The sequence below is a fragment of the Podarcis melisellensis genome, assembly GCF_964234715.1.
Source record: "Podarcis melisellensis genome assembly, chromosome: 7".
NCBI lineage: Eukaryota > Metazoa > Chordata > Lepidosauria > Squamata > Lacertidae > Podarcis > Podarcis melisellensis.
The window spans coordinates 88,180,009-88,206,732 of NC_138539.1; the positions used below are offsets into that span (position 1 = coordinate 88,180,009).

General features: G+C 44.2%; 1 protein-coding gene across 3 annotated transcripts; it reads right to left on the minus strand.

The window, feature by feature from the left end:
- Positions 1 to 572: 572 nt before the first annotated feature.
- Positions 573 to 26,724, minus strand: UBE2D2 (ubiquitin conjugating enzyme E2 D2). Of its 3 annotated transcripts, none has more exons than XM_081917944.1 (7): positions 26,462 to 26,724; positions 9,490 to 9,553; positions 8,535 to 8,566; positions 8,377 to 8,454; positions 8,182 to 8,287; positions 3,250 to 3,301; positions 573 to 1,932 (listed from the first exon to the last, which is right to left on the minus strand). In XM_081917944.1, the coding sequence occupies exons 1-7, from the start codon at positions 26,483 to 26,485 to the stop codon at positions 1,887 to 1,889; spliced, it is 402 nt and encodes a 133-aa protein (XP_081774070.1). In that variant the 5' UTR covers positions 26,486 to 26,724; the 3' UTR covers positions 573 to 1,886. The 3 variants fall into 3 exon arrangements, with proteins under 3 accessions (XP_081774070.1, XP_081774068.1, XP_081774069.1); XM_081917942.1 differs by having other exon boundaries at positions 3,250 to 3,343; positions 26,462 to 26,714; XM_081917943.1 differs by lacking the exon at positions 26,462 to 26,724 and adding an exon at positions 25,925 to 25,951 and having other exon boundaries at positions 3,250 to 3,343.

The following is a 26,724-nucleotide window of genomic DNA, read 5'->3' on the forward strand; positions in this document are numbered from 1 at the left end:
AGAGAATTAGTTGCAAGTCCAGAGCTCTTATTTGAGTCTCAGTCCAACCATCAGCTCATTGGGTGTCCCTCATCAAGCATCTTTCTTCAACAGCAATTTAATATAATGCTGGATTCTCTAGCTGGGTTGCTGAGAGGATTGAGATAATTTTATGAAACTCCAAGCATTTTAAATGTAAACTTTAAATATTTGCTATACAAGTATAAAGAATCCCTGGTGGGTCTGAAAGGCAAGATATAAAAATTGTAATATTATCACAAAGTTGCGGACTGCCTGACTTGTTCTTGGAAACTGAAAATTTAACGACAGACTTTTCCCCCCCAAAGAACAGGTAGGAGCCTCCAACAGAATGTCAGCTCCACAAACAAGGAACATTAAGAGAGCACCCATGGAAAAAATATATAACAAGTAGTGGACATTTATTCCTTAACTGTGCAAGGGTATCTGAAAATAGACAAGGAAGAATCCTGTGGCTGAATGAGATAGAGCCCAGCACCTCTCCACTGCAGATTATACTTATTCACATTTAAGGTTGGGGGGGTGGGGAGAGAGAGAGAGACTCGTTTAACAAGTAAACTTTAAACTACATTTTTACTATTTTTCAAATGAATGCCATCCAAAGATATTTCATGTACAGTGAACATTTCCAAGTGATTTAGTGCAACAGTCTTTAAAAGCTATATTTTGTGTTAGTCTGTGCTGATGCCTCTGTAAAAAAAATCCCACCTTGCCCTTTTACACCCATTCTTAAAAATTACACAAGGAATCCCTTCGCCACAGCACACAGGCACAGGTTTAGTCCCATGTTAAACAGAACTTTCTGAAATGTTGTTCAATCAGCAAGTTGCTTATCTGGCTTAACAGTCAAGCTCTGACATACAGGCATTCAGATTTCCAGATTCCAGTTTATCATGGACATTGGTGTTTTCACACCCTACTTGAAGTTTGTCTCACTGACTTGCTTATTCTATGATGAAGCTTAAAGACTGATTATTCTCAAATGCAACTTCCTAAAAAACAAGAACTATAGACTTTAAATCTTAGCCCATAAAAAAATTAAGCCTATTCACACAGTTATATGTAATGACTGTAGTAATCAGTTTATTACACAGATTAATCATTCTTGAACGTACAAGCTCCAAAGGAGCATTTGGGTCTTTAAATATACACAAGTCTGTCAAATGAATTTTTACCCTTACATCCAGAAAGACCTAAGCAGTTAAAAACTTAAGAAAATAAGAGCTATTAGCTATGTTAACTGAGAAAACACATACAAACCAAAATTATGAAGGGAAGGGGGGAGGGGGGGAGGAGCTGAAACAAAATCAACGTCACTTGATGCACTAATAGCTCCAATGCATTTAAATGCTGACCAGTTAAACTTAGACCTTTAAACACAGGATGTGGGTACAGTTTGATCTTGTTGGTCATACATTTACCTAAGTAGGTCCTTCAGAATAAAAATACAGAAACAGCTTCAAGTTCTTCACATACGCTTTTCATAACTGTTATGAGTTTAAAAGGATTCCACTTAAACAAAATTCTCCTTTTCAATCACTGAAAGCCTTTTACTCTCTGCCCCCTCCCCCTACCTTTGGTTTATGCCCAATTTAAATATTTTAGGAATGCTTTTATGCTCACAACTAGACTTTGAAGAACTGGCTTTTCACACACATTTCTTTGCTAGGAGTCAATGTTGGTATGGAATACAGTATTTCATTGTTCCAAGTATGTACAACACGCAGCACGGCTGTATCAGGTAAACATGTGCACAGGGGAAGATGAGGCGTGGGCTCATAGAAAGCAGTCAAATGGAAATCAAAAGGACTTTCTCTTTCAGAGTTCCCCTATCTTTATTTGTAGAGGTTATCCAATAATTTCTTTAATTACATCGCATACTTCTGAGTCCATTCTCGAGCTATTCTGTTGTACCTGTATGTATAAAAAGAGGATGATTACTGAGGTGCAAACTGCACCAACCAGCAGAAGCCCTTTGCTAAGATCATATTAACCATAAGTTATTTCTAGCACCCAATCAAGCTAAAGCACTAGGCAAAGTAACTTAAAAGTCTCCATAACATTGCAATCAGAGTACAGTTAATAATACTAATACTAATACTACTACTACTAATAATAATAATTCTATACTGCCCTTTATCTGAGGATCAAAGGATAGTTTGCAATGTAAAAAGACATACCATACATAGTAACAAACAAAAACAGTAACCACATACACATACCACACAGAGTTTAAAAGGCATTTGAAATGTTTGAGTTCTTAAGCAGTACAAAATATTCAAGGAAAACTTTGGAAAGCCTTGCAGTTCATTAATGGTGCCTGAAAACCATTAAAACAACAACATGGGCAACAGTCTTGCAATATCTTCTAAATTTTGAATGTTTGTTTCCACTTGCTCTTGCCATCTGAACAAATCAGTAGATTTTCAGTTTAATATCAGCAACTATAACTGGAAGAATTTAAGAAACATTTTACGCAGCAATCACCTGTTATTCAAGTTTGCACTTTTAGATGCTCAAATGTTAAGAACCAATTCCAGGTTCTTGTTTTTAGTCCTGACTTGTCACTTTTACAATTATCTTGATGTCGGGTGTTGAAAGATGCTGCATTTCAGAGTGTGCACTTTCATTGTGCTCAAGCTTCACTAAATGCTTTTTACACTGTTAAAGGAAGTTTTAGTTCAATGTTGTAATAGAATTGCCTCAAGCTGAACTATTCATAGTAGTAATTGACTGGAAAAATATATAATTAAAACGAATCAATTGAACCTCAAGAATTTTTCACTACAATTAGCAATATCTGTCCATTATTATCCCTGCAGCTACTCATGAAGCCACTCATGTATTTTTTTTTCACCTACCACCACCAGAATCAGGTTGTCTTGTGGCAGAAGTTTAAGTTGTTTCTCCTTCTGTAGCCTAAAAGCAGAAACTGTAAGGACGAAGAGAGGCAACTGCAAAACAGTCATGTATAAAGGTGCAGAGGACACTAACTGAAATTCTATTGGGTTAACCAGCCCAATTGAAAAAATAACCCTAATTACTGACTGAGATCAAATACTTTAAAGCTGGAAATAAAAATACAAGGCAGCTGACAGAAGCAGGTGACACCCTGTAAAAAGAAAGAATAGTGCCAATGGCACAGAGTTAGTCAAAGAGTTAGTTAACAAAGTCTTCAAACTGTTTGTCCATTCTCAGGTTTTCAGCTTTAAAAAAACCTTCCATACTCACTTTTCTCTATCTGTTTTGTAGATCCGTGCAATCTCAGGCACTAAGGGATCATCTGGATTGGGATCACACAACAGAGAACAGATGGACAAAAGTACTGGAGGGAAGAACACACTACATTAGAATTTTTAAGTACAGCTGAATACAGATAAGAAGCAAGTTCATTCTATTCTTCATTTAGCCTCCATCCCTCTTTCTGTAATTTCATAATCTAGCACTGAGGTTGAAACTGCTCTCCTTCCGCATGGCTTAAAAACACGGATGTGGTTCAAGCACCTTCCCATCTGACACATCTTCCCTACTCTACACATTGGGGCTGGTTGCAGAATTAGAAACTATGCCTTTCCTGACTAATGGAGGGAAACAGCAGCCACATTGCCACTTGGAGTTTAAATACTGGAGAGCTTGGGAAACATGAGAACAGAATTGGCACAAGAGTCCAATTTAAGGCACTGGGGATGTATGCTCCTTCCTACCTCACCTGCAATCTTTTTTTATTTTTAAGGAAAACAAAGACTCCTTTATACTAAAAATACATAAAGAATAACAAAAACTAGAAACATGATGGTCCCTGCTGGTTTAGATGTTCCATAGTTTGTGTATAAAGCTAAAAATCCCAGATTTCCTGGGATTCTCTTTCAAATACATTGATACTTCCTCTATGAGGTTGACACTTACTTGACACTTCTGGTACTATTTATGGCTGATAAAACAAGGTCCAGCATGGAACAGCACTCACTTGTACACAATTCATATACATTGAAAGCTACTTACTGCAATGGGAAAAACTATAGCCAAGGAATAACACTCAACATCTTATGTGGCAACGAAACCAAAAAGGCTTCAAACACAACAATTTGCTGTAATATTGGATAATTGTATTAACTGCCACAAGCATTTCCAGCTGTTCCCATCAGCTCTAGCTTTGATGCCTGGGGCACAGTTCAAAACTACCAGGTAGAGAAGGCTGCCCTGAACTGATCATAATTTGAAGTCCCCCCCCCCCAGCAATCAGAAATATTTGATTTGAACAGAGCGTTTGTTTAAAAAAAGGGGGGCAAGGGGGGGTTAAAAACAGCTTTGCTCAGTTGGGTTGGTGTTGGTTCTTTTTTTTTTTAATGGAACAATATTTTTTGGGAAGTGGAAAGCTTCTTCTATGAATCGTTTCCCCATCTCACATCACTAGCTTGGCAAGTTTCAGCTCAAGAATGTGGAAAAAGTGCTTGGATCAGACAGGGTGACTGATCAGTTTGGACCCTTGCCCCTCTTAGCTGATAAAAACTAGCAGGGAGAGGAAGGCTGGCTGGCTGGACCAGGGGTGTGATGAATGCCTCCCTGCAAGATCAGGGTGCTCCCTGCCTGCTTGAAGGAGGCAGTGGAAAAATCACTCCTCAAGAAGTGGAATGCAGAATGAGACACTCTTAGTGGTTGGGGTTCTGTAGACCAGATGGATGGGAGGTTGCCTGCTCTTGATGGGGCTACATGCCATCTGAAGGAGCAGGTACACAGCTTGGGGGAACTTCTAGATCCTTGGCTGCCGCTTCAGACTCAGGTGGCCTCGGAGGTGCTTTGTGCTTTCCATCAGCTTTGGCTGGTGGCCCAGCTATCTCGACAGGGAAAGCCACGCTTCTGCCATCTATGCTTCAGCAACCTCTAGGTTAGATTACTGCACTGTGGGGCTGCCTCTGAAGACAGTCTGGAAACTTCAGCTTGTGCAGGGATTCAGCAGCCAGGCTGCGCACCGGGGCAAGATGCTTTGAACATATTACACCAATCCTGGCTTGACCGCATGGGCTGACAATTAGTTTCCTGGCCCAATTCAAAGTGCTGGCTTTGACCTATAAAGCCATAAACAGCTCAGGACAGCAGTACTTCAAGAGCCACCTCTCCCCATACGAACCAACCCATACCCTGTGATCATCATCTGAGACCCTTCTTCATGTGTCTCCTCCACAGGAGGTCTAGAAGATGGCAACACAAGAACAGGCCTTTTCTGCAGAGACTTCCCATTTGGGGAACACTCTCCCTAGACACCCACACTGCATATCTTTAGGTCCCAAGCAAAAATATTCTTCTTCTTCCAAGCCTTTAGCTAATTAAACAATCTTTGACCTTTTAAACTTTGTGTGTGGCAGTGTGTGTGGTTTGGCCGATCCCTCTTAAAACAACACTCTGCCTGTACAGAACAGTTACTGGGGATGGAGTGACGGCACCAGGGACGCGGACTTATAAAAAATATTGGGGGGGCCCGGGAAAGCTCATGAATAATAAATAAGCTCATGAATATGCAAATAAAGTGGCGCCGCCTCCTCGTGAGCGAATAGGGGAGAGCGTGCTGCGCCTATTAATCAGCTCCAAAGGAAATTGGGTGGAGCTTTTGCTCGGGAGGGAGGGCAGGAGGCATGCAGCCCGCCCCTCCCTGTGCATTTTGGGCTGGGGGAGGGGCGGCGATGGCGCTCTGCTGGAGGGGCGCCAGAGATTATTGGGGGGGGCAGAGCCCCCCCAAACGAATTTTTGAGGGGGCTCGGGCCCCCTCAAGCCCCATGGAGTCGGCGCCTATGGACGGCACACATGTACCACTAGTTAAAATGAAATAATTAATCACAAAGGGACTTAAAATTGTGACTGACAGGGCTATCTTCCTTGCCACCACTATGCAACACACCTGCTGTTACCTCACCCCCTTCCAAATACTTTTTAACTAGCATCTTCCAAAGATCTAGATACTTAACACCAAGTGTTAGGTGCTGAACAGAACACATCATGTGTCACTTATATTCAATTAATTTACATGTAAAATGAGACTGACAAAACTGGGTCAAAATGAGGTCAGCGGCTGCTTACATGAAACGGGAACCAGATTATCAAACAGAATCATAGTTCAGAATTAGGAGGGACCCATAGGATCATCTGCAATGTGACGCGGGTGGCGCTGTGGGTAAAGCCTCAGTGCCTAGGACTTGCCGATCGCATGGTTGGTGGTTCAAATCCCTGCGTGGGGTGTGCTCCCGTCGTTCGGTCCCAGCTCCTGCCCACCTAGCAGTTTGAAAGCACCCTTAAGTGCAAGTAGATAAATAGGTACCGCTTTATAGCAGGAAGGTAAATGGTGTTTCCGTGTGCTGCACTGGTGCTGGCTCGCCAGAGCAGCTTTGTCACGCTGGCCACGTGACCCGGAAGTGTCTCCAGACAGCGCTGGCCCCCGGCCTCTTAAGTGAGATGGGTGCACAACCCTAGAGTCGGACACGACTGGCCCATACGGGCAGGGGTACCTTTACTTTATAGGATCATCTAGTCCAGGCTTCCTCAACCTTGGCCCTCCAGATGTTTTTGGCCTACAACTCCCATGATCCCTAGCTAGCAGCACCAGTGGTCAGGGATAATGGGAATTGTAGTCTCAAAACAACTGGAGGGCTGAGGTGGAGGAAGCCTGGTCTAGTCCAATCTCCTGCAATGCAGGAATATGCAGCTGTCCCTTCTGGGGATCGGTTATCAGCACCATGCTCTAAGGGGAGGCTAGCAGAGCAGATAGCCTTTGGGGAGGGGGGAAACTAGTTTGGATGAAATCTGAATTGAATTTCAAATTTAACTCCATCTAATTTAAAATGATTTCAATGGCAGATTTAAAGACATACTTGTATCTCACCACTCAGCCGAAGTGTTCCAAGCCTAGCACATGCCTACAAAGGCTGCAAACACACTCAGTGGAATATATGGTAAGACCAGGCAGCAGGAGATTGGCAGCGGTGATTGGGTGTGTGATTGGTTGCTGCGGCAAGGCCTGCTGACGACTGGCTGCAGCAATTTGGTGGGCTATTTACGGCAGCGGTGTATCCACAAGATAATTGGGAGTTTTTGTGCACAGGCTCATCAAGCAAAAGGGGTGGAGGGGCATAGGCTCCAGGTATCAGATGCATGTAGCAGCCATGGTAAAAGGGGAAAGCTGCCTGGGCATGCTCAATGTCCCTCTCATTACTCAATGCATTACTCAATGTACCTAAAAGCATATTCTGACTATGCAGCTAGTTTCATGTTTTCAATAATAGCCCTCAAGTTGGAGAATACTCTCCCCAAGGAGGCTCACATAACAATTATCTGTTCTACCTCAGCTTATGTGCAACAGTGCTAAACCACAAAAACCATATTGAGTTTCTGTATGCTGCTTATAGATGATTGTTTATTTGTTTATTTCATTTCAACAATTTATATACCACTTAATTACAAACAAACAAACACACACACAAACCAAAATGGAGATAAGTTTTGGTAACTAGCTAGTAAGGAAGCTACACTATGGATTCACATAATAACCTCTTTTAGAACCATTTAGGCTAATGACCACCACACAATACCTATTTTCACACGTGTGTGTGTGTGTTGTGCTTACTAAATACAAATCAAACAAGCCGAATCAGATCCCAATCTACCTGGGGCATCAGAAAATTTTCAGATTCAAAATTTCCCAGAAGCCGTCACCTCTGGTTGTCATATCTTTTGCTTGACTGCTAGTTTCCAGACGCTGTTTTGTCCCTTATTTTATGTATCCCTTCAGTACTCCACACTGACCTTTGTTATGCTTAGAAAGCATCAAGTATCTCCTTCATCTGTGATACAGGCATCTTCTGGCGAATGTTGCACACATGTCAAGATGCTACTTCGCCCTCTCAACCATAGTACATGCTTGAAAAAGGGTCCTCCTAACTGTTAAATATTGGCAGACTAGCCAGCTCAAATTCAGTAACCTAGCTGAGCAGAGGAAGCTTTTGTAAAATGCACCATACATAGCCTTAAATACTTAATTAGGTATAATCAAGAAACTGGGCAGTAAGGGTGTGTGCCATTTAAAGAGATGCATCACCTTGGGAAATATGCAATACCTTTTACATTAACATTAGAAATCACTTACCATTCATTTAGGCTCAGAGCCACGATGCTTACCTTTTGAAATAGTTAATGCGGGAGACCACTGTGACCGTAGAATATCAAGACAAATACTGCCATTACTGTTGATATTTGGATGGTAAATTCTTGTTGTAAATGCAACCTGTAAGATAAGGACATTCTTTCATATAGCTTTTATTTACTAAAACAGATACTACACCAGCACTGTTAGGATGTAAACAAGAAACCCACCTTAGGTGGTTTGAAGGGATAATCTGTTGGGAAGTGAATTGTCAAGAAGAACACCCCACCCTGATAAGGACTGTCATTCTGAAAAGAAAAGAAAAACTATTAGGAGAAAGTTTAAAGTTAAGTTTATAAATGCTATTTCAGGTTTGAAAGATACTTACTGGTCCCATTATTGTCGCTTGCCAATGGAACACTGGAAGAGGAAGGAAAACGAGATATGATCAGTGCAAATAGAATGCCTTGAATATGGTGCAGCAAAAGTAGATCCCTGTCACCAATATTTCACTCTTAGCTCAACTAGGGAGTCAGTATTTCAAGCATACTGTCTGGCTTACACGCTCAACTTCGTCAAATGTCGTGACATAATCAGGGCATGGGCAACATGCAGGAAACCCAGCAAAACATGCCATGTACAGAATGACTCCTGCAACAACAGTCAAGCCCTCAAATGAAGTTAATTGTTCAGTGGAAGTAGATGTGTGTTCTATTCACCCCTTCATGTTTCACACCAATCTATTTGGAAGAAAGGCATTTTTCATATTGAGTATTTTAATACAGATAACTACTTAGAAAGGTGCAAGAGTTGCCTCTTTACCACAACACACAACTTACTTCTTGTAATAGAACTATCAAAGTTTGTTCAAATTAGTCACTAAATGCTTCATTTAACACATATTTATTTTCCATTAAGTAATTTACTGGAGAGACAGCCTTAAAAGTAAATTTAAAAGCTTAGTTTATTGAATGCATAAATAATTCAACAAAAAGTTATAAAGAAATTAACAACAAAAATTTGTTCAAGAAAAACATTAAAGATTCTATCATATGGTCAAGTAAACAAAAGCTACTTTTAAAAAGAGTGAGATCATCACCAATTTATTTTAAGTTGAAATAAAGGGCATGTTGCCTTTGGAGAAGTTTGGGCAGGTAGTCTCCAGTGTGAAATTTGTTTAGTCACTGTTTAATTGTATATCCTAAAAGAAGATTAAGATTATGTAATTCTCATTCTAAATTGCCTATGCCTGTTTAACCTCAATTGTATATGTGCAGGTCAGTTTTCCTCTCTGCCTGAGGAAGTGCTCTTTGGAAGGCTTTTTCTCAATTATAGGTACTTACTATCATCTCCAACAGGCCCTGCTGAACACTGTGCTGGAGGATCACGTGCCAGATCATTCAGTTCCTAAAAACAAACACACAATTGACTCAAAATACAGTAATTTTATTTCCACACAACAGTCGTAGCAAACAGCACTCTACTATAGCTTTTTTATTATTAAATGCTAATTAAAAACTTACAGAAAAACTGAGAAAATATCAACATTAATACCTATATTTAAGTTCTGTTATAAAACAAAATGCTAATATATGAAGCAACCTGATTTTGGTGAAGCACAGCAACTTTCTTTCAGTGATTCAAATGAACATTGTTAACATTAAGGAGGCATAGTTCTATAACTTGCTAGACCATTTGGTTCTAATTTAGTTTTATTTTGTTTCCAGCATTAAATATATGTTTCACAGAATCATGTATGGCAGAGGTTTTCGACCTTTTTGGGTCCACGGCTCCCTTGACCAACTACATTCTTTCTGCGGCACCCCAGTGGGGCTCAGGAGCCCAGTTGTGCCACCCCTTGCCTGCAGAGCCAGCAGAAACGCGAGAGGACATCGGAGGAAGGGGGGGAGGAAAGAGGGAGAGAGGCCAGGGCTGCTCATGGCACCCCTGACCATCATTCAAGGCACCCCATGGTGCCACGGCCACTGTATGGCCAATGTATGGAATTAACACCTTATGCTGAATTCTAGCTTCAGGCAAGAAAAATAGAAGAATATTAGTTGGATTCCCTATCCCATATTTTCTCCAAGACTCATTTGCTAACTGCATCATAAAGGACGTTAAGTGTCCCAATGTGCAATGTATACTTCCAACATAATGGATGACTATTTCACTTACTTCTCTTTAGATTATTAAGAGTCACACACATAATTCATGTGATTTTCCTTCCAAATACATTTCCAAATATCATTTACATTTGTGATAATGAAAAAGATATTTAATTTACTCTGATATTATCAATACTTGTAACATACATTGTGGAAAACCTTTGGGTCATTCCATATAAATTGGTCCAATTTTTAATGAATCTTTTACCTCATGTCGTCCAATTTTCTTAAAATTTTGTACACTTGTTGAATGATCAGAACTAAGCTTAAATCTAAAAAAAATATTCTTATCTCATCCTGTTTCTGAGTTATGAGGGTTTGAAATTTCAAAAAATTGATAACCTTAAAACCTCAGCCCAGAATCGAGATATTTCAAAACTAAAAAAACCCCAATCTCTTCAGAACTTCATGGGCTTTAATATGATATGGTACATGATGTACTTATTTTAAATTTTAAAGTTAAGTTACATAATTTATTTTTTTAAGCAATTAAAAAATGATTTAAAAATTCACCCCAAATTATATTAATTATTTCATATTTCTAAGAGCTTCCAGCAAAATTTCATCCTAGTATCTCAATGGGATCACATTAAAAAACATATCCTAAATATCCTATTTAGAATAAATGAGTCTTCTTGGAGTAAAGTATAACAGAATAAACAAGACTTCAAAGAATAATATCAGTTACTTCGGGCATTTCTTCAAAAAGTTATTCAATTAAACAGCATCTGAAAAGCTAGTCAGGCTTTCCTTTTAATAAGTGTTCCAAAGCAGAGTGGTAACTTGCTGTTGCAAGATAGAATTAATGCTTTGAAAGAATTCTTGTTAGTACTTCATTTCATGATTATTACAACAAAATCTGTATCAAACAAAATTCTGAAAAAATAAACTTACACATTAAACAAGCCTGAAAACACTGTTGCACATGACATTTCATTTTTGTGAACCACCCTAAAAATATAATATTTGCCGATATGCAAGTTTGGCTAGTTGCAGGCCTTGGTTCAGTCCTTGTTAGAACTAGTGCTCACCCTACCTTAAGTATATCCCAACTAGATGGGTCAAGAAATGATGATGCTAGTGACCAATTTTACTAAAAAGATTACAGCAATATATCACATTTTACATGCCCCTTTTTTCCTTTTCAGTCGTAAGTGGAAATATATTTGTACATGTCAGATTCACCAAAAAATTAGTAAAATAGTTAACTTGTGTATTCTCATCAATATGACAATAAAATAAATGGAGAAGTGTTCGAAACTCCCATTGTTCTAGGCTCATTTTGCAACAGGGAATTTCATTAGCACAAGCAGTTTCTGAGCGCCTAAGATTTCAGATTAAAATTGCAGAGTGGAAGGAAAGAAGGACCATTTTCTGCTTCTCCACTTCCAGCTACTCTCTGGAGAAGAGACCCTTTTAAGAACATTGGGGGGGGGCAGGGGGAGGACTAGACCATGTGAAAATTGAATGTAATATTTTAGCTGCGGTTCATTCATTTTCAGCTTTGTATTCTTGTTATTAAAAAAGCATGCCTAGACATTCTGTTGTTGCACCCATAACCTAGGTTTAAGGTGCCATCTAGCTCCCAACCTTCATATCTCAGTTTCTAACACTAAGCTGGAGCACAATACAAACTGATCAACACAAGAGCTGAGGTAAGGCTGAGTCTCATCTCACCACTGAACCCTGTACAACAAGCCACAGCTTGTCCATACAAAGCACAGCCAGTCAATGCTGGTTCATACAAGCTGAAACCACCGGGTTTGAAGTCTTGTTTATTCTGTTATATTTTACTCCAGGAAGATGCATTTATAAATGTACGTAGGGCTGGGTGATATCTGGTTTTCAATATCGCAATATATCACCAGCTAAACATAATATTTCAATATGTCATAATGTCTGATAGCATCCTTCCCTGTGGCTGCAGAGGGCCCCCTTTCGTCTCCCCATGGCAGTGGAGGGCCACATTGGGTTTACCCATGGTGGCAGAAGCCCTCCCTGGGCCTCGCAACCTCCTCCCAACAAGCGTGTTGCACGTGTGATGTCATGCACATGTGATGAGCCATCCCAATGCTGTGCGGAACTCAGCGCCTCTGCTTCAACTAAACCATTAAAGATTTCTGGGGAATATATTACTCTTCTATGGAGTTTTGTGGGCATATTTAAAATTTAAGGAAGTAGTAGATTTGCAGTCTGGTTATAAAAGCTACATTGAACCTAGATCTACACCCTATGTGTCAAGGGTCTACAAATTATGGCTGGGCCTGGTAACTAAGCAGAAGTTTCTAGTAAGCAGCTATGAAGTCTAGTTCCACGACAATACCATACAAATTCATCAACACTGATGCTGAATTTGGGTTTTATGTACGTTTGTTTAATTCTTCAATTTTATTCTTCCAAGAAATTTTATTACTGTATTTATTATTGTATTTATTTATTTATTTCTTTTTTCTATTCTCTTTTTTATGTCTTGGCTTTTGTTTTTTTGTTTTTTTTTTGTCTTTTTTCTTTCTTTTTCGCTTTTTCTTCTTTTTCGCCCTTTTATTCTGTACTTATTTGTATTATACACTATGTAAATTCCGTACTATGTAAGCTGTGTATTCTTTTTGTAAATAAATAAAGCTAAAAAAAAAAAAAAAAAGAAATTTTATTACGAGAACACAGAAGAGATAATGAAAACCAGATTTTAGGCATTAAGCTCCTTCATTTAAGACCCTCACAATTATGGATTGCTTAACCATTTCCATAACAAATGATCTGAGCCAATCACAATCATATGCCACTAAGGAAATGTCACCTAGAGAGAAAATCCAAAACCTGAGAAGATTTAGCACTTAGCAAACAAACAATGCATGTAAATTCCACCTAATAATACTATAACAAGTTATTTCAACAATAAGTTAGAGGGTAAAAGGCAGGTGGATAGAAGAGCTCTTTTGTATTCTAATTATGAAACACTGCCATATCGACTGCCCCATCACATACCGATTCCTACGCCTACTTAACTGGAAGCAAGCAGCCAAGCATTCTACGGTACTTCTGAGTAAACCTGTAAAGATTCAACTTGTAAAGCACACTGAGCATTTGTTTAACGCTTCTTTCTCTGCCAGTTTAAATGCGACCTTTAGCTTTTAATTAGAAAGGCAAACAATCTCACAAAGAAGTGTTCCTACCTCAAGCATCTAAATAGGAAGCCCAAAGAAAACAACGGAAGTATCCACCTGGATTCTTCTCTCAAAGATTTTACTTTTATTTTTTGAGATTTAAAAAGATTCGGGTTCTGAAGAGTCCAGTGGTGTCAGAGAACGCTCTCTAGGAGCTCCCACCCTTGTTTCCTTCCTGTAGCCAAGGGGGGCGGGGGACAGATGCCACCAATAAGTGCTGTATTTTTCCATATTTTTCCTGTATTTTGGAGGCCTCAAAATTTAGAAAATAGGGGGATTAAGCTTTTGGTGAGGATTATTGGGGGAGGGGAATGCCGAAAATCACTCACCCACCAGAACACAGCACACAACCGCTCCCGCCCCTGTCAATCTTGGGCTCAAGTGAGCAATTTTCGGCATTCCCTCCCCCCCCCCAATCAAGCGGCCATTTGCCACTTAAAAACTCAGGCCCGCGCTTCATTCTGGGGGGTAAGCGATTTTTGGCATTGGCCGATCAATATTTTTGGGGGGTTGGGGGCAATCCTGAAAATCACTCACCCGACAGAATATATCACACATCCGCTCGCACTGCAGCTGCCTGATCGCCGCCATGAATCACACTGGTGGAGATCGGACGGGGATATGATAGGTGGTTTCTACGACATGGGGAACCAAAAGGTTGTGTTGGGGAGAGATTCATTGACTGGTTCTCTGCATCCAATGACAGAGACCCTCGGCGATTTGCAAGTGCTCCCTGCAGAGGCAAAAGTTTGGAAGGAAGGCAGAAGCCTGAACGGCACAGCGGCTGTAAGCTGGCTCCTTTGCCCTGCCCAGGGCCCTGACCTCCCTTCGCTTGGATCCGTAGGCCGGCTTACCGGTGCAGCCTCTCTGCGGCTATGCTCCAGCTAGAGCGGCCACGTGCTCTGCCCCGACGGGCTGCTGCAGGTCTCCAGCAGTTGTGCCATCTCCAGGGAAGCGGCTACCTGCAGCAGCCAGTTGGGGAAGAGCGCGTGGCCGCTCTAGCCAGAGCACAGCCCCCAATAGCACTACCCGTGTATAAGACAAGCCTCAATTTTGAACCTCATTTTTGTCTTATACACAGAAAAATACGGTAATAATCAATACAAATCTGAGGTTCTGCCCCCCTCCTAACAAAAGCCTGCCCCCCCAAAAAAGTCCTGGCTACACCCATACCCCCCATCCTACTGGTGGAACGGTAGCTATTTAAATGTTTTATTTGTATATAGAACATGCTTCTTTATATAATTACATAAAATGATAGGAACAAAAATCATAGCGCTGGAAGGGACCTGAGGGCCATCTTTCTAGTGCAACCCCCTGCAATGAAACTCAGCTCAAGCATCCATGACAGATGGCCATCCCACCTTTGCTTAGAAATCTCCAAGGAAGGAGAGTCCAGAACCTCCCGAGGGAGATCCACCTCCCATGTGTTACAAAAAGTAAACAACACTTATTTGACCCAAGTTAATTGACATGGAGAGGGAAACCTACAGATACAGTCCAAAAGGCGCACAGGGGGTTCTGTATATATCGGAGAATTTTAAAAAGCAAGTGGTCCTCACTGACCTGGTGCAAAAAGATTTTGTTATCCGGAGGAGCCCTGTCTACAAAACACTATAGCCATGCATAGCTGGGAGTAAGGCCCACTGAAGCTAGTGCAGCTTTCTTCTGAGTAGACACTCAGCTATTTACTAGATGCAAGTCAGCAACACCAGACAACCCCTCAGCAACATCCCAAGGGCCTGATCTGCTAGGTGCTGGGGTGGATTGCATCCTGTGCCTTGCCCAGCAGCCCTACCCACTGCTACCCCACCACCGCACTTACCTGCGGGCTCTACTGGACAAAATGGGAGCCTCAGCAATCACCCTCTCCTGCCAGACACAAGGAAACACTCCAAGGAAACACACATGGGGAAAAGGAGCACCCCCTTACCCACTTGTGATTGGCCAAGCAGTTAGCCAGCCAATCAGGATTTTTAAAATTTTTTAAAATTATCTCTTTTCTTCACTTCTTACTTCCTCTGTGGCCCCCTAGCCTTGTGCTGTGGCCCATTTACACATTTTTCACCTGTGGTCCTCTTGGAATATCCGAGGGGGGGGGGAATATGACCCCCGGTTGGGAAATACTGATCCAGGGAACCACTCACTATCATTGTCTCTGTCTTGTACTGACTGAGCTTCAGTTTATTGGCTCTCATCCAGCTCATTACCAAGGCAAGACACGGGTCCAGCACTTCCACTGCCACACCTGAAGATGGAAAGGTGAAAACAGAGCTTTGTGCCTTCAGCATACAGTGGTACCTCAGGTTACAAATGCTTCAGGTTACAGATTCCACTAACCCAGAAGTACAGTGGTGCCTCGCAAGACGAAATTAATTCGTTCCGCAAGTCTCTTCGTCTTGCGAGTTTTTCGTCTTGCGATGCACGGTTTTCCATAGGAATGCATTGAAAATCAATTAATGCGTTCCTATGGAAAACGCCTTCCCCCGACCTCTTCTGGCGGGCGGCATTTTAAAATCGCCCGGGACAGCGGAGGACTTCTCCGCTGTCCGGGGCGATTTAAAAGCCCCTGGGAAGGCAGGCAGGGGGGACAAAGGCTTTCTCGCCCCGCCGCTCGGCTTCGGGACATCGTTCCGATGCCGGGCGGCGGGGGGAGGCTTTCTCGCCCGGCCGCCCGGCTTCGGGACATCGTTCCGATGCCGGGAGGTGGGGGGAGGCGTTCCTGCCCCACCGCCCGGCATCGGAACGATGCCCCGAAGCCGGGCGGCTGGGGGAGGCGTTCCTGCCCCACCGCCTGGCATCGGGACGATGCCCCGAAGCCGGGCGGCTGGGGGAGGCGTTCCTGCCCCACCGCCCGGCATCGGGACGATGCCCCGAAGCCGGGCGGCGGGGGGAGGCGTTCCTGCCCCACCGCCCGGCATCGGGACGATGCCCCGAAGCCGGGCGGCGGGGGGAGGCTTTCCCGCCCGGCCGCCCGGCTTCGGGACATCGTTCCGATGCCGGGCGGCTGGGGGAGGCGTTCCTGCCCCACCGCCCGGCATCGGGACGATGCCCCGATGCCGGGCGGCGGGGGGAGGCGTTCCTGCCCCACCGCCCGGCATCGGGACGATGCCCCGAAGCCGGGCGGCGGGGGGAGGCTTTCCCGCCCGGCCGCCCGGCTTCGGGACATCGTTCCGATGCCGGGCGGCGGGGGGAGGCTTTCTCGCCCCGTCGCCCGGCATCGGGACATGGTTCCGATGCCAGGCGGCGGGGGGAGGCTTTCCCGCCCCGTCGCCCGGCATCGGGACATGGTTCCGATGCCGGGCGGCGGGGGGAGGCTTTCCCGCCCCGTCGCCCGGCATCGGGACATGGTTCCGATGCCGGGCGGCGGGGGGAGGCTTTCTCGCCCCGTCGCCCGGCATCGGGACGATGCCCCGAAGCCGGGCGGCGGGGGGAGGCGTTCCTGCCCGGCCGCCCTGCATCGGGACGATGCCCCGATGCCGGGCGGCGGGGGGAGGCTTCAAAAGCCGTCCGGGGGCTTTTAAATCGCCCCGGACAGTCCCGGGGCGATTTAAAAGCCCCCGGTTAGGCAGGCAGGGGGGGCAAAGACTTTTGCCCCCCGCCCGCCTTGGGAAGAGGTCCAGGACCTCTTCCCAAGGCGGGCGGGGGGGCAAAAGTCTTTGCCCCCCCTGCCTGCCTTCAAAAGCCGTCCGGGATAGCGGGAAGCGCTTCCCTGCTATCCCGGACCGCTTTTAAAATGCTGGCGGTGGGGAGCAAAGCCTTTCGCCCCCGCCGGCCTTCCTGGACCTCTTCTGAAGTCCGGAGGGGGGGGAAAGGCTTTGCTCCCCACCGCCAGCATTTAAAAAAAGGTCCCCGAGATTTCCCTATGGGCTTTCGTCTTGCGATGCAAGCCCATAGGGAAAATCGTCTAGCGAAGCGTCGCAAAACCCGAAAAACCCTTTCGTCTTGCGGGTTTTTCGTCTTGCGAGGCATTCGTCTTGCGGGGCACCACTGTAGTACCTCGGGTTAATAACTTTGCTTCAGGATGAGAACAGAAATTGCACAGCGGTGGTGTGGCGGCAGCAGGAGGCCCCATTAGCTAAAGTGGTACCTCAGGTTGAGAACAGTTTCAGGTTAAGAACGGACCTCCGGAACAAATTAAGTTCTTAACCAGAGGTACCACTGTACCACTGCCAATGCATGCCAAAATTCTGGATGGGTCCACTCAGAGGCTTCATATAGATATTAAACAACATGGGGTATATAATTGAGCCCTGAGGGACACCATATTGAAGGCTTCATGATGCTGAAAAACAGTCCCCAAGCATCAACAACTGAAAAGGACCATCCAAGTAGGACAGGAACCACTGCAGAGAATGCCACCCACCCTCAACTTAGATAGCCTCCAGGAGGATACAGTGGTCAGTGGTATCAAAACACAGATTATCATATAAGGGAACCAAGGTAGTTTCTGTGCCAAGGCCAGGCTGAAACCACAATTGAAATGGATCTAGAAAATCAGACTCTCCAAGAGCATCTGGATCTGGTCAGTGACCACCTGCTCAAGTACCTAGCCCAAGAAAGGAAAGGTTGGCAAATGGCTGGTAATTACTGAGGTTCTCAGGATCTAGGAATGGCTTCTTATGAAGCAGTCTTATCACTGCCTCCTTCAATCAAGCAGGAACCACCCCCTCTCGTAAAGAGGCACTGACCACCTCTCTAGCCCATGCAGTTGTCTCCTCCCTGCTGGATTTTATCAGCCAAGAGGGGCAAGGGTCCAGAGCGCAGGTAGTCACTCACACCGATCCATGCACCTTGTCAAAATCCTCAAGCCAAAACATCTGAAATTCATTGAACAAAACAGGATTAGACAGTGCTCTGGACATCTCTCAATGTTTAACCGCTATAACAGTAGAGTCAAGGTCTCGATGGATACAAGTGATTTTATCCTCAAAATGCTTAGCAAAAAAGACACAGCGAGCTACCGTTGGTTCTGCAAGGCTCCACACTACCCGGCATAGTAAGGATGCAATGGAGGCTGCAAAGTACAGTAGTTTAATTTTACACCAATCACAATGAACAATAAATAAATTATCAATAAACAAACCAGTAAAATAATAAAACCATGTAAACTAACCAATAAAACAACAATGGAGTTGTAATGGAGGATCAGGGAGCATCCTCTAAACTCATTTGTAGAGCCCAGATTATGGATTAGCACAATATCTGATCAGTCTTTATCAACCCACAGAGCTGTACAAGTACTCACACTAGGACTCTGAATGGACAATCCTCAAGACAGAAGCCCATTAAATACACAATTGCACTGAATGTGCAAACCTTTTGTATTACTCTCACAGGGAGCAAAAAGCCTGTTAACTAATACAATTGTCTTTGTATCTAAGAGTTTTAGCCAACTGTGCATGCAGAACAACTTCCTCAAGAGCAACATAATTTTCTTTCTCTCCTCCTCCTCCCAAACCTGAGTAGGGGTGCAGGGAAACAAAGGAGGAGGAGGACAAGTTAAGTTGCGTTCATCAACACTGCAATGCATTTTTCCAATATTCTTTTATAGGTGAAGTATTTTTCTTTAAATGCAATTTTGACTAACAATAAACCAATTGATTAATTTCAGTTAAAGCTTGAGTCTGTGGTCTTTGCCACTGGTTACTTTACCAGCTGATCCACTAGGTTCTAATGAGAAAATCTGAATACGGAGCATGCTGCTGGGTGTCCTTTTCAGCAGTGGGAAGACACAGGCACCGCCTTAGGCAATGGATTTCTGACACCTACACTTATGCAAACAGGCTGAGCATCATTTGGTGGTCTCTTACGAGAAGCATTCCTCTTGTTATTTAAACTTTTCTCTCTTACAGTTTGAGACAACTTTTTCCAAGGTTTGTCTTGTCAATTAGCAGTAATGACAAGGAAACAATTCAGATGGATAGCTAGCTTACAAACTAAGAGTCTGGATCTGATATCCCACTTTATCACTATCCGACAAGGCTAACATTCTCCTTTCCCTTCCTCCCCCACAACAAACACTCTGTGAGGTGAGTGGGGCTGAGAGACTTCAAAGAAGTGTGACTAGCCCAAAGTCCTCCAACAGCTACATGTGGAGGAGCGGAGACCACACTGGCTCTCAGAGAAGCATTTATTGCAAATTAATGACAAAACTAGTATCATTTAAAGCACAAACAGAAGTATCACCATATACTCTAGGTAAAGAGTTTACATAAAAATTAGAGCAGCATTAATAGTTAAAGCTAAGGTTAGTACATGACTACTCTAGATCAGGCTTTCTCAATCTCGGCCCTCCAGATGTTTTTGGCCTACAACTCCCATTATCCCTAGCTAGCAGGACCAGTCGTCAGGGATGATGGGAATTGTAGTCTCAAAACATCTGGAGGGCTGAGTTTGTGGAAGCTTGCTTTAGATGAACTTTGTCAACCAACAGGAATTCGTATCAATGTCCTCTTCAATTGCCAAGAAAAATTATTACACTTTGGTAATATGGTCCTCCCACTCCAGAAAGGAACCTGTATACTAAAAGCAAAGAAATTCCTTGTCAGATTTGTACCATAGTATCCTGTCTGAATATGATATGGTATCACTTGCAAATCTCAGTAGGAAAAAGGTTGTTTACCATTTGTTATCAAGGCAAGGCATAAACACACATACGGAACTTGAAGATTCAGAAACTATGTTGAAGCTTCTTTTTAAACTATCTCCTGGGCAGGCAAGTTGGTCGGCAACTCCAGCAACTGAACTTCACACTCCACTAGTCTAATACAGTGGTACCTCGGGTTACAGACGCTTCAGGTTACAGACTCCGCTAACCCAGAAATAGTACCTTGGGTTAAGAACTTTGCTTCAGGATGAGAACAGAAATTGTGTGTCGGCAGCTGGAGGCCCCATTAGCTAAAGTAGTGCTTCAGGTTAAGAACAGTTTCAGGTTAAGAACGGACCTCCGGAAAGAATTAAGTACTTAACCCGAGGTACCACTGTAGTGGGATTCTGTCCTGATCCTGTTGTCATTCAATGTCTTCATAAACGACTTGGATGAAGCAATTATGAGGACGCTCATCAAATTTGCAGGTGACACCAAACTGGGAGGGATGGCTAATGCTGCAGAAGACAGAATCAGAATTCAAAATTATCTTAACAGATTGGAGAAATGGACCCAAGCTCACAAAATGAATGTCAACAGGGACAAATGTAAGGTTCTGCTCTTAGGCAGGAATAACCAGATGCACAAATATAAGATTGCAGAAACCTGGCTTACTAGCAGTACATACGAAAAGGATCTGGGGTGTTGGTAGACCACAAGCTTAACATGAGTCAACAGTGTGATGCAGCTGCAAAAAAGCTAATGTTATTCTAGGCTGCATTAACAGTAGTGTCCAGATCAAGGGAAGTAATAGAACCCCTCTATTCTGTCTGTGTCCAATTCTGGGCACCCCAATTTAAGAAGGATGTTATCAGGCTGGAATGTGTGCAGAGGAGGGCAATCAAGATGATAAAGGGTCTGGAGGAGCACTTGAAGGAGCTGGGTATGTTTAGCCTGGAAAACACAAGATTGAAAGGAGATACGATAACCATACTGAAATATCTTAAGGGCTGTCACATGGCAAAGGGAACAAGCTTGTTTTCTCCTGCTTTGAAGGGTAAGGACTCAAATCAATGGCTTCTAGTTACAAGAAATGAGATTCTGACTAAACATCAGAAAAAACTTTCTGACAGTAAGAGCAGTAAGAACTTTCTGACAGTAAGACCCTTGGGAGGTTGTGGACTCTACTTCCTGGGAGGTTTATAAGCAGAGGTTGGATGGCCATCCGTCATGGATGCTTTAGTTGAGATTCCTGCATTGCAGGGGGTTGAACTAGATGACCCTCAGGGTCCCTTTCAACTCTACAATTCTTTGATTCTATGAATATGCTACAGGCAACAACCATTTTACGCTAGTTCAATGCACGTGCGATCATGGCACACATGCATTGCTGCAACCCAGAAGTGGCCAGAAAAGGGGGCTTAGCAGGGCATAAAGATCAGACTTACATGTAAATCGGGGTTGCCTGTACATAATATTTTCGTATTCAGTATGGGATAGGATGTGCAGGAGAAATTTGGCCCAGTTCATGGAGGCTTTGAAAGTTCATATGGAAGGTGATGTCTGAAAACTGCTTCTTAGGCAATGCTTTGAATCTGACTGCCAATACAGATATAAAATATTTATGAATCTGACAAGTGGCAGATACAGGCGGCAACCATTTGGTTCTGTTCCTGACCCCGCTGTGTATCAGTGGAACATGCATAAGCCCATCCCATTTCCCGACCACTTCCAGGTCAGCAGTAACAAGCATGTGTGTGATCAACGTGTCAACTGGACGCATGAAAAGTGGTTGCTGCCTGTAAACTGCTATGTTTTTAGTGGTCCCTGATTTTATCTATAAGCTGCCTTGAGTCCGGACCGAGGAAAAGGTAGGGTATAAATAAATATGGTGATGATGATGATAGGGCATGTATAATCACCTATTTAACCTTTTAAATGCATGTAAGCAGTGCGTGGGAAAGGGTGGAGCAGCCCTGCTTGGGTGTATTTTAAAGGGGACAGTGACTTTCAGACTCGTTTTCTACATCTCTAAGAGCCAAAGTTTTCAAAGTTCTTGCTGGCAAAGCCAAACAATAGAGCTGTGACCATCCCTTTTCTTGCTGGGAAGATTGTACTGCTGGGTGTCAGAGTCTAAAGGCACTCCATGTTGCAGGCAATGGTGACAACACTTGCCAGTTCCACCATCCAAAGAGAAAGGAAGTAGTTTCCAGTAGCCTCATGTGGTCAAAGCTCTGCAGGCAACACAGCTGCCAAACAATCTCAGCAACAGCCTACACCCACTTCAAAGTTCTTCAAACCTGGGAGGAAAGCTGCTCCACCAGTCTTCAGAGGCTTTGGCAACTGAATTTGCTGGAACCTGTATATATCTGATGGAATGCACATGCATTTTTGCACCATCATGATATTTGAAGGGAGTTTGAAAGCAAACATATGAGAGATTTGCAAAATGAGTGAAGAGAAAGACTAGAATAACTCAGGATTTCATGTATGGCTTTTACTTTATTACATGTATATGTAATAGATGCATTACATACTCATGGTTCTTTCTGTGCAGCCATTTTACTTACAAAACAGCCCTGCAACATAGATTAGGTTAGGCTGAGCACACACAACTGGCCCAAAAACATCCAATTGGGGCTGACCCAGCCCGTTTTGCCATCTGAGGCAAAATAGGAAGGTGCCACCCTGCACATGTGCCCTTCTTGCTGCCCCCACCAAAGCTTCACCTTCCAGGGTTGCACAGCTGCAGTTTCCTGAAAGATCTTGTGATGTTCCTATGAGATAGCACAGTGGCCTTGCATGACCATACCAAGACCCTGGCAAGCAAAGGGAAGCAAAGTCTCGGGAAGGTCATGTTAAGAACTTTGGAGGCCTGCATGCCATTTTGCAGGGTTCTGGTGAGATCTTGCTGGAATCCAGAAGCCGCGGCAGCTACTTCTCTTTGCTTCTCTGCTGGTGGTGACAGAGGGGTGAGTGCCTCCAAGGCACCCCTGTGTAACCGCTTCAGTCTGCCTCATAAACAGGCCAGCTCTGCAGCCAGTTAACTTCATAGGTAGCTAGGCTTTTCTTAGCCTTAGTAATAGGTTTTTAAAAACAATGCACATCAAAACACACATACACATTGAAAGTCAGCAGTTAAGCTTGTGTACTTTCTCATGCTGAAAATGTATCTGCAAGTTTTGAGCTTTATCTAGTGGGTTTTTTGCAGTCACAATTTGAATGTGTGACTAAAACTGAATGATAATAGGTTGTGAGCCTGCTCCACCCTACCCCCTTTTCCAGCCACTTCTGGAGTGGGTGCAATGCACACATGCGTGTCTGTTGGACATGCCTAAAATGGTTGTTGTCCATATTCAGAAATGTATGTATCAACAGACACTCTGTCATTATTGGCTGCTGCTTCATGTCAAACACAATGGCAAATCTGAGTTGGCTGCCAAATACTAAGTGGCATGGCCCTACAGTGACTACTTATGTGCATGATTCATGTCTCCTCCTGACCTCTCTCACAGTTCAGAGATGACTGAAGTTAGAAGCACATGGCCAACAGGAGAAACCAAACCATGTGGGCTTCACTGGGATGGGAGATGGCAAAAGAGAGTTGCAAAACAGAGGTGCAGATTCCTAAAAGAGTATGCATGTCCACAGTTACTGTAAAGGTGGTGAGCAAGGTGCCTTTGGTGCATGAGGATATTAATTTTCATTAATTTTAATTATTAAATTTAGATCCCACCCTTGCAATTTTCACAATACAGTTAATATACATCCTTACAGCCTCGTTTTTAATTTCTTAGTCAAGAATCAGTCAGCAGCCGTCAGACTGATTCACCAGATGATGACCCAACCCCAAGTACTATACAAAACCTAAATACACATTAAAAACGATGTCCTGCATCCCAGCTGAATTCAGCAAACTTCCAAAGGATCAATATTGCAGCTCGTCTACTTTAATCTATTTATATGCAAGAGATTCTTCACCTCTACGAATACAGTGAATTAGTAAAGTTCATAAAAGAGAAAAAGAAGCATAGGCACCTGCAGGAATTTTTCAGGGAGGCAATGGCAAAGACAGACACTGAAAGCAGAATCTGCAAGCTAGTTTCTCACAAGAAAATGAGAAGAATAATGCCTGAACATTTTTTCTCATATCTTAGGTTCTACAAATACTAGAAGCTTTATAAAAAAAATGAAAGCTGGGGATCTGGACATCATGAATGATTGGGGAGGGGGGTAACCACACATTTGATCACTTGTGACCAAGATGCCTGGGAGCCAGGATGGCACCTGACATCTCCACCATCTGGGGATCATTGGAGCTGGACTGTTTTCACACACTAATACCCCATCCTGTTGAATTCTATCAGTTATATTTTATCTGTACAATCAAAATGAATTTCTGGAACCCAAATGCTTTTTTGTCGCAGCCTGAGCAGGTGCACTCTCCATTAAGAAAAAGAAGTTGGAACAGGAGAATATATATGTGGACTGTCCCTGGATCAAGTGACTTTTCTTCTTTCAAGTTCTCAAACCTCAAGGTTGTCATCTGAACTAGCCAGATCTTTAACTGAGAACCAATCAGTCAGTGCATCATTTAAAGCAGTCTTGCCCCAAAATGGCAACTAGAAATTCCATTTTGGTGACTGTAACCTTGATTTAAGGATCCATTTGGCGCCTGGCTTATAGATCTTGTGTTTCTAACACTGCATATGGCACTTTAACAAGAAGCTGAATACTCATATATACTGCTAACATTTTTGAATTCTGTAACTGAACAACTCAAAACATTTAGAGTATATACTGTACTGTACAAAGTCTATACCATAGTCCCGTATGTTACTATAAAAGACAGCATAATTTATGCTACTGCTAAATTACCTGGGACTATTACCTGTCAACCATAGCAACCAAAAAGCACCAGGAATCTCCTATGGGAGGATTTTAAGTGGAGGCAAATGAAGCCACCACCTATACTCTTGTTGCAGGAACTAGCTGGAAGCTAACCCTTCCCTTATATGTGCATACACACGTGATATTAGGTACCACCAGTCAGCAATGTTTGACCTCATGATCAATATTGTCAGGCAGTACCATCAAGCTTCCCATATTATTCACATCTCCTGATACCAACCAAATAATACGAAATGTCAAAACTATGCCTTAGCCCCAATAACAACTGAAACACAAGAGCCCTTACATAATGTCCATGTTTTTAGGACTAGTGACTTCAGTAGGCCTGAAGAAAAGGAATTCATCCACAAAGGTTTCAGGTCTTTTTAAAACCTATGTGCACAAGAGGGAGATTTTCATATTGACTTCCTCACCTTTGTATTTGACTGGTTTTACTCCCAAATAGAATACTGGCTAATGTTAACCAGTTGAAAAATAAGGGTCCAAAAAGTAACACAAGTCCTACTCATGTTTACTTGGCAGTAAATCCAACCCAGTTCAATGCAGCCTGAACTGCAGCTTGAATGTTCCTTCCAGAAACAAAATGAACCTTTAAGCCACGATTCTGAAGGTGAAGCAAAGAATTCTGCAGCACCTGAGACATAGGCACTAGAAGGAGTGACTGAGGATATAGGTGTAAGTGTAGCAGGAGAAGCAAGCAGCATGGCCCTCGGTATGAAGGCGGCCAAAGCCAGTGTGCGACACCGCCACCGGCTCAGCTCACTGCAGGCAGACGTTTTCTCTCCGTCCACGTAAAACTCAACGGAGCAACTCACTCCACGGATTTTGAAAGGAAAGAAATTAGGCTTTGGCCCCCACCTCCATTACCTACCGTGGTACAGGATTTCTACGGAGCAAAAGGGAGCACCTGCAGGCCAGGGAGCTACTGGGGAGGGGGCGCACACACCTGTAGCCACATGCGGCTGCTTTTAGCACATCCTAGTCTAAGCGGGGCTCGCTCGTTTGTTCCCCCCAAGGGCCTTCGAGCCGGGGCCAGGATCCTGCTTGGAGGCGCCTCTCCCAGGGATGGTCACCAGACTGGGGTTTGTTTGGCAAGAGGAGCATCAAAAGGGCATCGGGTGAGGAAGGCAGGGGAAGCCTCCGGAGAGGCCGCAAGGGCGGCAGGAGCTCGGGGAAAGGAAGGAGGAGAAAAGGATCGGGGCGCCTCCGAACAAAGAAAGGCTCCTTCGAGAGGCGGGGAACGGAGCGCCCCCCCCCGCCGGCCGGCCGGCCTGGATGCCGCGGCCCGAACGCGGCGAGAAGCTGGCTGCCCCGAGAGCGCGGGAGGCCGGCCGGCCGGGGAGGCCCAGCAGAGCGGAGGCAGCGGAGCCCCTCCCGGCCGCCCAGCCCAGCCTCGCGCGCCCCTGCCGAGGGCGGGAGGGAGCCCGGGCCCGGGGAGGAGAGGAGTCTTCCGGGCCGCCTCCCGGCCGCGCTGGCGCCTTACCTTGTGGATTCTCTTCAGCGCCATCGCGGCGGCGGAGCCTGTTGAGGGCGGCGCGCGAGGAGGGAGGAGGGAGGGAGGGAGGAAGGAGGGGGACTACTTTCCGGCCGCGGAGGGAGCGCGGAGGGCGGTTCGGCGGAAGCGGGCCAGGCGGGGGCGCGCGAGGGGGGGCGCCTCGAAGGCCGGCCGCTCTGTCCTCCTTCCTGGCAGCCCTGCCGGCCTCGTCGCTCCTCTGGCGGCGCTGTTCGCCCGCTCCCCTGCGAAGG